General features: G+C 44.7%; 1 protein-coding gene across 3 annotated transcripts in view; it reads right to left on the reverse strand.

Annotated features, from left to right (window-relative positions):
• Nucleotides 1-12081, reverse strand: part of ACSF3 (acyl-CoA synthetase family member 3) — a 1464159-nt gene that overhangs the window by 682427 nt on the left and 769651 nt on the right. For all 3 annotated transcript variants that reach the window (XM_044081689.1, XM_044081688.1, XM_044081690.1), the window contains one exon: nucleotides 2600-2712. In XM_044081689.1, coding sequence (XP_043937624.1) covers nucleotides 2600-2712 — 113 coding nt within the window. The remainder of the gene's footprint in view (nucleotides 1-2599; nucleotides 2713-12081) is intronic.

Below are 12081 nucleotides of genomic sequence, written 5' to 3' on the forward strand. Positions count from 1 at the left end.
GCTGCCTGAGGCAGGACAACCCATATGTGATGACTGCAGATGCATCCTTGAAGGACATCGGAGGAGGCTAATGGTATGGAGTGTTTCAGATGCTGAGCTAACAGCCTGCAGCTTTAATCCTGTTTTTGATTAAACTGGACCTCCTCATACCAGATACACAGGATTATGATCAAGTAACCAATCATACCCAGCTTTTTATATGTTTGAGGCATGGACTTTAGGAAATTCACCATAAGAATGGAGCTCAAGAAGTCAGGCTTGGCATTCATGTCAAGAAAATGTAACAAATTGTGTAACGATTGGAGAAACCGGGTCACAGTTCCTTGTAGGGCACAGAGCTTCACTTGCTCTCATGTACTGCAACAGAAGAAAAAAAGGGTAGGGGAGCTAAGTGTATTACAATTTTGAATGCTGTAATACATAGATACCATAAAGAGAATCCCAACAAGAAGAGTGTCTGGAAGTACAAAGATTTCATTTTTCGGTTTAGCAGATTTTAAACTTCTATGCACTTTCTGCTGCTTATCTGTGGTGGTATATGACTGCTGTCGATGCTCTATCACAAGACTGAATGTAACAGCAGTGAGAGGCATTTAATAAATGCTTGTTAAGAACATTTTGATATCAAAAAGGTGCTTAGCAAACCTATCTTTTTCCAGATTTTGAAGAATAACACCCTGCATATTATATATACCAACTCCAAGATCACACTACATTGAGGAAAATGGTAAATTTCCTGACCCTCACTGTACCGCTTTCTCTGTTCAAAAGCTTTGAGTTTTTGGAAATTAGAGCATATCTCTTGGCTATATGAATTTTTCGAGTTTCTGAAAACTCGATCAACTAACTGGGCTCCATATATATATTTGGACCCAAATGGTCCTTCTTCAGATCTAACAAAACACATCACTGAACGAAATTTAAACTGTTTAGTAACTAATAGGTGGCATGTTTCAATTGTCCAACCAATGAGAAAACATATGGCAGTGTCTCTTGAATAAAAATAGTAAATCATAACTATCAAAAGATAATGGGTATGCCATAGCCTACAAAATAATTAAATCAGTCATAGGTTCCCCTAGCAATACATAAATCCCCTAGCTCTCGTATCAAAATACAATGCCCGATCCAAGAACGACAAACACCCTACAGCCTCGAGTCACTCAATGCCACAAAAGGTAGTAAAGTCAAATAAAATAAAGGTCTAAACTATGTATGATCTCATTATAAAAGTTCTGATTTATATACACTGATCTTGAAAGGTATAAAGAAAATATAAAATGTATAAAAGGCATAAAACTTATGCTATCTAATTGGTCAGTCAGCGGCCAAGCAAAAACTCCATCTAAATGCCAGGTCCCTAGATAATGCTGTAGCCTACTTTAATGCTACATTCTTAGAGCTGTTAAATATCCTTGCTCCCTCCAGAACCAAAAGAATTAAAAGTAAAACTGCCCCATGATTAAGCAAACAAACTACAACCAGTATGCATCACCGTGAGAAAGCCTTGAAACATTACCAGAAAAATAAAACCCATACCACCCTGACTGAATATAAGCTACTACCAAACAAAGTAAAAAACACACTGCCACTTCCACCTCCACTCTCTTTGTGTGAAATCAAAGGTAAATCAATTATGAGAGGGGTGGAAGGCTAGAAATGAGATGAGAAGTTTAAAAAAGTTGATGAGAAGTTTAAAAAAGTTGATGATTAAATGTAACAGAGAGGGGGGGGGTATGATCTGGGTTTACTACAAAGCAAAAGCTTGCAAAATAAGGATACATTTAAAATGAAGGACAGCAGGGAATGAAAAATCAAGAATACCAGATGGATAGGGCATTTCAAAACTGATTTAGAAAATATTTCCTTATGGTAAGGATATTAGGAATATGTAATTTCTTACACACAAAGCTGGATGACTGCAACTTATATGAGGGATTTAAGAGGGAAGGGATTAGGGCGGCACAGTGGTACAGCAATTAGCGTTGTCAACTCACAGCAAGAGGTCCTCCGGATTGATTTTCGGCTGAAGTGCCTTGTGTGTGGAGTCTGCATGTCCTCCCTGTATTTGCATGGGTTTCCACCGGGTGCTCCAGTTTTCTCGCAGATTTCAAAGACATTCGTATGAAGCATTTATCCCCGGGCCTCTGCTGAAAATGAGGTCTGTCCCAGTCAGACTTGACTGGTAAACAAATGTTAAATAAAGAAATACAGGCAAGCTGTAATTTATTTGCACACTACACAGACTAGAAGTCTAGATCTACTGGCTCATGCAATTAAAGACTGACACTGCTAAAATACACACACACGCACACACACACACACACACACGCACACGCACACACACACACACACACACACACACACACACACACACACACACACTACTCAAATAATAATGCTCAAATCTTATAACAATATTAAGGTATTCAGAGTGGTACACTAAAGCACATTTATTATAAAGCTATAGGAATTTAAAAAAAAAAATATCAATCCAATTACATAACATTGCATTGCAGTATACATAAAATGTGGTGATTGTGTACAAATAATGCACCCAGCACTGCACGTACATCTTTTTTCAAAGGGTATACAGTACCTTAGTCTCTTTGCTGTTTCCTTGACAAATCATGGTATATGAAGAGCCATTTGTTTTGTAGTTTTCCATTGCAATACACACCTTTACCCCAGGAAGCGGGTTGCCCACTGACCCTAAAGAAAAGAATAATGAAATGAAGAAATGAAGTTCACAGTGTGTGTGTGTGTGTGTGTGTGTGTGTGTGTGTGTGTGTGTGTGTGTGTGTGTGTGTGTGCTTGTATCACAAATCCCAGCTACCATTCCAACTTTATTTAAGCTGACCCTACCCACCAATTTGTGACAAGCAGTAAAATGAATATAAACTGCAGCTGTTCCTTCCTACAAGTCACCAAAAAATACCACTGAAAAGTCAAAAATAGCAGACAATACTATTTGTTAGATGGTATAGTTAATGGACTACTCAACAAAATAAAGATGTTTCAAACAGGTGACTGAAGCATAGACTGCATAACAAATATACATAGTTCATGAGTTTTTAGTTCCAAGTATCTTACTTTCTACACCTGTACATGTGTTAGGGAAAGTACAGTTATGTAGACTTACCATAAATGTAGATGTCCGAGTGTATTAACTGTTGCAGTCATTACACTTGGGTTATCCTGCCAGGGGTAGCCCTCAGACGGCCCAAATACCAGAGGCTTAGTATTTCTGCGTCAGTTGCTGTCGCTCTAGGACTGACGTCAGGTCATCAGTGGTATAAAACCAGGCAGTCAACGTCATTACATCAGTTTTTCTTGCCCCAAATGTCAGGAGCCCCCAAATAGGGAGCTATGTTATGGTGGAATAACACCACCAGTAGAAAATAAATACCAATAGCCCTGTGAAGAGTGAGGAAGAGAGAGAGACAAGAGGGCTGGAGGGTGGGAAACCAGGACTGCAACAGTGAACACACTTGAATATCTACATTTATGGTAAGTGTACACAAGTGTACTATGTTCTTCGTGTTTCACTGTTGCAGTCATCACACTTGGGTTGATTCCCAAAGCTGAAGAATGGGTGGAGGCAGTCAAGAAGACTTGGGGCTGGCTAGTATGCTCTGCAGGACTGTGGTTGCAAAGCCTGCCCTGGATATGGAAAAGATAGGCAGGTGGTAATGCTTGGTGAAGGTATGAACAGAACTCCATGTTGCAGCTTCAGGATGTCCCTGGTAGGGACCCCTCTGAGAAAGGCTGCAGAGGTTGAAGTTGCCCTAGTGGAATGTGTTCTTACCCCCCTGTGGGAGTAGTTTCCTATGGAGTTTGTAACAGAAATGGATACAGTGTGCTATCCATTTGGAGATGGTTTGTTTTGATATGGCCTTGCCCTCTGCCCCTGGTGCAAAGCTGACTAGTAACTGGTCAGATTTTCTAAAGGGCTTAGTCATATCCAAGTAGAATCTGAGCTGTCTGTGCACATCTAAAGAGTGCAGGATCCTTTCCCCCTTATTTTGAGGTTTAGGGAAAAAGGTGGGCAAATGAATAGATTGGTTGAGAGCCACACTGGACACCACTTTAGGCATGAAAGTTGGGTTAGTCCTGAGAGAGACCCTTTCAGCATGAAAAATGATGAAGGGTTCCACAGCCATAAGTGCTTGTAGCTCAGACACTCTTCTAGCTGAAGTGATGGACAGAAGCCATGCTGTTTTCCAAGAGAAGAATATTAACTCTGCTGAAGCTGCAGGCTCAAAGGGGGGGGGGGGGGTAAGCGTGAGCTTTTTCAACGTCCCAAGCAGGGGTAGGGGCTCTTCTTTGTGGCCTTAAGTTGTTAGCCCCTCTCAGGAACTGCTTGATGAGGGGGTGTGAAAAGAGAGGTGTCACAGTGCTGTAATGTGCAGATATGGTGGAGGCATGGATTTTAATGGAAGAGAAGGATAGGCCCCTGTGGAGTAGGTCTGCTAGGTAATCCAGGATGAGAGGTAAGGAGGGCTGTGCTGGGTCAGCTCCTTTAGTCTGGATCCAGGAAAAATACCATGTCCACTTGGCAGCATAGAATTTTCTAGTACTGGGTCCTCTGGCTTCATGTATAACATCCAGGACCTGCTTGCTTAGGCTGGCCACTGGAGGAGATGTCAAGGAATAAGCCAGGCTGCCAGGTTCAGGGTCTACAATTGTGGATACAAGAACTCTGCCTCCTGCTGAGTCAGGAGAGTTGGAATCTGAGGGAGGTGCCATGGAGGCAACAGTGACAGACTGCGCAGTAATGGGTACCAGTGTTGGTGTGGCCATTCTGGGGCAATCAGGATTCCCCTTGGTCTTTCCTCCCTTATTTTGAGTAATACTCTTGTAAGAAGAGGTAGAGGGGGAAATGCATAGATTGAGAGGTTTACCCATTGGGAGGATAGGGCATCCACTTTCCAGGCCTTGCTATGAGGTTCCCTGGTGCAGAATTGGCTGAGCTGCTGTTTGTGAGGGGAGGCAAATAAGTCCACCTTCAGAGTACGCCATTTCTGGGTCACAAGGCTGAAGGTGCTGTGGTTTAATTGCCACTCATGTGGGTCTAGGAGATATCTGCTTAAGTTGTCTGCCAGAGGGTTTTGGTTGCCTGGCACGAATTGAGCTAGCAGGTGAATATGCATGGCTGAGGCCATGTTCCAAAGGGACATGGCTAGCCTGCAGAGAGAGTAAGAGTGAGTTCTCCCCTGCTTGTTGATGTACCACATCACTGTGGTGTTGTCGGTTTGGATTAGTAGAGGCCCCAAAGAGAGTAGGAATCTGAAAGCTGTCAGAGCATGCTGAACAGCTAGCATCTCCTTTTGGTTGATGTGAAGATGAATCTGATTTAGGCTCCAGTGGCCCTAAATGTGGCTGGCATCCAGGTGTGCACCCCAAGCATAGTATGATGCGTCTGTGGTTAGGGTCTGGGCAGGGTCGGGTTGTGAAAAGGGAAGTCCCTTGTTGTGGTTGCATGCTGCTGCCCACCAAAGAAAATCTTTCCTTAAACAAGATATCATAGGTGTAATAGTTTCCAGGTCCTGAGAATGTTGACACCAAAGGCTTTTTAAGTACAACTGAAGTTTCCTCACATGCAGTCTGGCATATGGAATTAGTAGAATGCAGGAGGCCATAAACCCTAGAGCTTGCAGGATTTTCCTTGCAGATAACTGGGTTCTGGTGGCCAGTTGAGAGAAGTAACCTGTCAGCTAGGCTTGTTTTTCCTGAGCAAGGAATGCCATCTGGGATGCTGTGTCCAGGCTTGCTCCCAGGAATACAATTTTTTGACTGCGGCTAGTTTGGATTTCTTTTCGTTGATAGTGTACCCCAGTGAGGTTAGTAGGTCCTTTACAAATGTCAGGTGCTGCAACAGCTTTTCCTGACTGTCTGCCTCAATCAGGCACTCATCCAAGTAGGGGTAAATTTGAATATTTCTTTGTCTGCAGTAAGCAATGGCTGGAGCCAGGCATTTTGTGAAACTTCTAGGAGCAGTGGATAAGCCAAAGGGAAGTGCAAAGAACTGATAATGCATAGATCCTGCCTTGAAATGTAGATATTTCCTGCAAGAGTCTTTGATAGGGATATGCAGATAGGCGTCATTTAGGTCTACGGTGGCTAACCAGGCATCTTTGGACAGCACCAGGAGAAGCTGTAGGGTGAGCATTTTGAATTTTGGTACCACCAGGAAGGTGTTCAGAATGGATAGATCTAAGATTGGGCACCAGGTGCCCTCTTTACTGAGTACCAGGAAAAATCAGCAATAGAAACCTTGGCTTATCTGTTCTGCAGGAACAGGCTGAATTGCTCTCAAAGAGAGAATGGAGTGAACTTGGTTTTGTGCCTCTACCCACTGGTTTAGATGAAGATCTGGGAATCCTTTTGGGGTTGGCAGCATGTGGAAATAAAATATGTACCCCTGGGACACAATGTTGAGGACCCATTGATCATTGGTGATAGAGGCCCAGTTTTTTTGCATGGGAGGCAAGTTTTCCTCCTAGTGGTATGAGCAGATGGGCAGAGGTGAGAGGTGGAGTTGAGAAGTCATTGTGAATTATTTCCATAAGGGGTGGCTTAGTACTCCCTGTTTAAGAAGTGGAGGTACTCCATTGCTTAGATCTCTGCATATCCTGAGACTGCTGTCTGGAGGGTCTGCTTCCCCTAGGTCTAGTCTGAGGTGGCCTTGAGGGGGCTGGAAAGGACCAATGTTTTGAGGGGCAATGCCTACTGAATCTTGGAGGCTGGACTTGCAAGTCTTTAACTGTCTGCATAGACTTGGCTTTTTCTTCCATCTTTTTCAAAACCTTTTCTGCTTTGGTGCCAAACAGATTGTCTTTATACAGTAGTGCGTCCAATAATTTTGATTTGACATGGTCTGGCAAGGTCTATTCCTTAAGCCAAGCATGCCTTCTAAGTAAAGAACCTGTAACTGCTGCCCTGCAGGATGCTTCTAGGACGTCAATCCCACATTGCAGGGTATGCTTACTAACTTGGCTTGCAGAATGCATAAGCTCCTGAAATAATTTCCTGCACAGTCAGGGAAGGTAGATAATTTCTGTTTAATAAGTTCCATAGTATGTTGCTGGTATTTCAGTATGTGGAACTGACAATTTAATGCTCTAATGGCAAGAGTTGCAGAGGTGTACACTTTTTTACCCCATCTAAAGCTCGGGAATCCCTGTTCGAAGGGGTGGGATTCTTAGCTGTGGTTGCTTTTATTCCTTTAGGTCCTTGGGAGATGACCTTTGGGTCAGCAGTAGGATTTTTGAAAAGAAATTTGTGTGAGTCAGGGACTCTGTAGTACCAGTCAGGTTTCCTGGGAGCAGGAGGTAGAGTATCAGGAGTTAGACTGGATTCCATAAAAACATCATCCACAACATCCAGAACAGGAGGAATAGCTAAGGGTCTGTGCTGTGGTAAATCTAAAAAATTCCCTGAGTCTCTTTTTGGACTGAGGATAATCCTGGCATTCCCAATGGAAATGTTCTCTCTAGGTATGTAGGGTTTCATCAAAAGAAAAATCCTCTGGAGGAGTGGCAGAAGGAATGGATTCCTCTGCATCTGAATGCTCATAAGCAGATAAGGGCATATCTTCATAATCATAAACCTCAGAGTCGTTGGACTCCTGGTCAGATAAAGCTGCTGGGGACAAGTCTCTTTTCCTTTTGCAAGGGTAGGCTAGCTTCCCCTAATGAGCATGATAAGGTCTTCCCACCATTTTAAGCATCTGAGATTGAGGCAAAGAAGCAGGCACTTGAGTTTGGGTCGTTTTTTTAGGTGTAGTTCGTACTCTGGGTCTTAGAAACTCGGTAATTTTAGAAAGAACTAAAGACGCGAAAGAAGTCATCGGTTTGTGTAGAATATCGGTAGTGCAAAGAACTTCCTCAGAAGGCGATGCCTGCACAGCGGATCTGGATCCATCCAAGGTAGAGACATCCGCAGGTTCCATAGTCAGAGAAGAGTCTTGCGGCATACCAGACTCCGTACGGGTCTCTGTAGCGGCCTGCAAATCTATAGAAGCAGGCATCTGGGACTGCAAAAGCCATTCACTGAGTACCGGCAAACTGGCGACTAGCTTAACATAAGCGTCATCAGCAATTTTGGACCAGTGTGGTCTGTTCTCTGTCTTTATCCTTAAGTTTTTTCGGAAGAGCTGTAGTCGATTAGCTTACCAAAGCCATTTCAGAATACGGAGATCGAGAGCGAAAGTATTTAGCTACGATAAGGGCCCTAAACAGGTGAGGCAGTAAGAATGGAAATCTCGGTGTGGTATTTGCTTTCCACAGGCGAGACAATTGTTAACTTTTTCTGACTTCAGTTAGAGCAAGAAAAAAGGATCCCCAATGGGGTACTTAGCTTTAGAAGACTTCAACTTCAATTTTGGAAATGAAAACTCAGGTAGCGGCCGACTGGCACTCGTGCAAACTGCTTCTGCTTCAGGTTCCTCACCAAGAAAGACTGATGTAATGGTGTCCGCTGCCTGTTTTTATACCACTGACGACCTGACGTCAGTCCTGGAGCAACAGCGGCCGACGCAGAAATACTAAGCCTCTGGAACTCGGGCTGACTGAGGGCTACCCCTGGCAGGATAACCCAAGTGTGATGACTTAAACAGTGAAACACGAAGAACATCCATGCAGTAAGGGAAGTGTTCCATACCCTGGCATGTAGTTACACAGAAGAGATCTTCTTTAGAACAAAGCCATTAAGGTTCATGAAAACCAGTGGCTTAAAAATGGCCACTGGGAACAAATGGGAACAAGGTGCATGGCTAAGCGAAGATAATTAATATTGACTATTGAAAAGCTGGCAAAAGAAAGTACAGTTGTGTACACTTACTATAAATGTAGATGTTCGAGTGTATTCACTGTTGCAGTCATCACATTTGGGTTATCCCTGCCAGGGTAGGCCTCGGCCAGCCCGAATACCAGAGGTTTAATATATTTTGCATTGGTTGCTGTCGCTTCAGGACTGACGTCAGGTCATCAGTAGTATAAAGTAAGGCAGCCATTGCCATTACATCAGTTTATCTTGCCCTAACTTGTCAGGAGCCCCCAAGTGGGAGCCAGGTTCTGATGGAAGATCCCCACCAGTAGAAAGTAAATACCAATACGACCCTTGTAAGGAAACAGAAGAAAGAAGAGGGGGATGGAGGGAGGGAAGCCAAGACTGCAACAGTGAATACACTTGAACATCTACATTTATGGTAATTGTACACAACTGTACTATGTTCTTCATGTTTCACTGTTGCAGTCATCACATTTAGGTTGATTCTCAAAGCTGAGGAAATGGGTGGAGGCAGTCAAGGAAACTAGGCGCTGGCTAGGATGCCCTGCAAGACTGCAGAGGCAAACCCTGCCCTGGATTTGGAGAAGATAGGAAGGTGGTAATGTTTGGTAAAGGTGTGAACAGATGTCCAGATGGCAACCTCCAGGATATCCCTGGTGGGGACTCCTCTGAGGAAAGTTGCAGAGGTGAAGGCTGCTCTAGTGGAGTGAGCCCTGACCCCCCGGGGGGAGGCTTTCTATGTTGTTTGTAGCAGAAATGGATGCAGTGTGCTATCCATTTGGAAATGGCTTGTTTGGATATGGCTTTGCCCTCTGCCCCTTGCAGCAAAGCTAACCTGCAATTGATCAGACTTTCTGAAGGATTTAGTCCTGTCTAGATAGAATTGGAGTTGTCTGTGCACATCTAGAGAGTGCAGGATCCTTTCCTCCTTGTTCTGTGGGTTAGGAAAAAAGGTGGACAAATGAATGGATTGGTTGAGAGCCACACTGGACACCACCTTGGGCATGAAGGATGGGCTCGTCCTGAGGGATACCCTGTCAGCATGGAAGATGATGAAGGGTTCTAAAGCCAAGAGTGCTTGTAGCTCGGAGATCCTTCTGGCTGAAGTGATGGCCAGTTCAGAGACCCTTCTGGCTGATGTAATGGTCAGAAGGAAAGTTGTCTTCCAGGAGAGAAATTTTAGCTCTGCTGTAGAGGCTGGTTCGAAGAGGGGGGGGGGGGGCAAGGTGAGCTTTTCCAACACAAAGTTAAGGTCCCAAGATGGGGATGGTGCTCTTCTGGGTTTCCTCAAGTTGCTAGCCCCTCTTAGGAACTGTTTTATCAAAGGGTTGAGAAAATGAGCAGAGATAGAAGGCATGAATTTTAATAGAGGAAAAAAAGAGGCCACTGTGTAGCAGGTCAGCTAAGTAATCCAGGATGAGAGGGAGGGAGGGCTGTGCCGTATTGGCTCCCTTAGCCTAAATCCAGATGCAGAACATTTTCCATTTGTCAGCATAAGACTTTCTAGTGCTAGGGTGTCTGGCCTCCGTATAACATCTAGAACCTGTTTACTGAGGTTGGCAGATTGATCAGGGGTTAGGGAATAAGCCAAGCTGCCAAACTGAGTGTCTGCAATTGGGGATACATGAGGTCTCCTTCCCTCTGTCTCAGGAGGTTTGGAATCTGACGGAGATGCCAAGGTGGTAGTGGTGACAGGCTGCGCAGCAAGGGGTACCAGTGCTGGTAAGGCCAGTCTGGAGCTATAAGAATTGTCCTTGGTTTTTCCTCCTTTATTTTGAGCAGTACCCTGGGGATGAGAGGTAGTGGAGGAAAGGCACAGACCGATACATTGACCCAGGGGAAGGACAGGACATCCAGTTTCCAAGCCATGCGGTGATGCTCCCTGGTGCAGAACATGCTGAGCTGATGGTTGGTGTGGGAGGCAAAGAGGTCGACCTTCGGGGTGCCCCATTTCTGAGTTATTAGGGTGAAGGTTCTTCTGTTCAGCTGCCACTCATGTGGGTCCAGAAGATTTATGCTTAAGTGGTCTGCCAGAGAGTTGACAGATCCTGGTAGGAATTGTGCTAACAGGTGGAGGTGCATGGCAGAGGCTGTGTACTAGGGTCATGGCTAGACTGCATAGAGGGTAGGAGTGAGTCCCTCCCTGCTTGTCGATATACCACATTGCAGTGGTATTGTCTTGTTTTGATCAGGAGAGCCCCTGGGGAGAGAAGGGGCTTGAAAGCTATCAAGGCATGCTGGACAGCTATCATCTCTTTTTGGATGATGTGCAGATGGATTTGCTGTGAGCTCCATTGGCCCTGTATGCACCTGCCATCTAGGTGTGCACCCCAGGCATAGTCTGATGCGTCTGTGGTAAGGTTCTGGATGGGGGGGGGGGGGTGAGAAAGGTAGTACCTTGTTGTGGGAGCATGCTGTTGCCCACCAAAGAAAATCTTTTCTGAGGCAAGGTATTATAGGTATAAGAGTCTCGAGGTCTTGAGAGTGTTGACACCAAAGGCTTTTTAGGTACCATTGAAATTTCCTCATATGCAGTCTGGCATATGGAATGAGTAGAATGCAACATGCCACGAACCCCAGAGCTTGCAGGATTTTCCTTGCAGATAGCTGGGGTCTGGTGGCTAGTTGAGAGAAGTAGGCTGTCAGGAAAATTTGCTTTTCTGGTGTAAGGAATGCCATCTGGGATGCTGTATCCAGGCTTGTTCCCAGGAATATAATCCTTTGGGTGGGCACCTGTTTGGATTTTTTTTTTCATTGATTGTGTACCCTAGGAATGTTAGTAGGGACTTTACAAAGGCCAGGTGCTTGAGCAGCTTTTCCTGGCTGTCTGCCTGAATTAGGCAGTCATCTAAGTATGGGTAAATCTGGATATTCCTTTGTCTGCAAAAGACAATGGCTGGCGCCAGTCATTTTGTGAAAACTCTGGGAGCAGTAGAAAAGCCAAAGGGCAGCACAGAGAACTGAAAGTGCTGAGATCCTGCCTTTAAATGGAGACATTTCCTGCATGACTCCCTGATAGGAATGTGGAGGTAGGCCTATTTTAGGTCTAGGGGCTAGCCAAGCATCCTTGGACAGCATGGGTAGCAACCGCTGGAGGGTGAGCACTTTGAATTTTGGGATTACCAGGAAGGTGCTTAGAATGAATAGATCGAGGATGGGGCGCCAGTTGCCCTCTTTTCTGGGTAGCAGAAAAAGTCTGGAGTAGAAACCTTGGCCTTTCTGTTCTGCAGGAATGTGCTGTACTGCCCTCATAGAGAGCAGGGAAAGGACTTGCTTTTGCACCTCTGC

This window comes from Protopterus annectens, chromosome 8.part1 (genome assembly GCF_019279795.1).
Source record: "Protopterus annectens isolate FY-2018-M chromosome 8.part1, PAN1.0, whole genome shotgun sequence".
In the NCBI taxonomy this organism is placed as follows: domain Eukaryota; kingdom Metazoa; phylum Chordata; order Ceratodontiformes; family Protopteridae; genus Protopterus; species Protopterus annectens.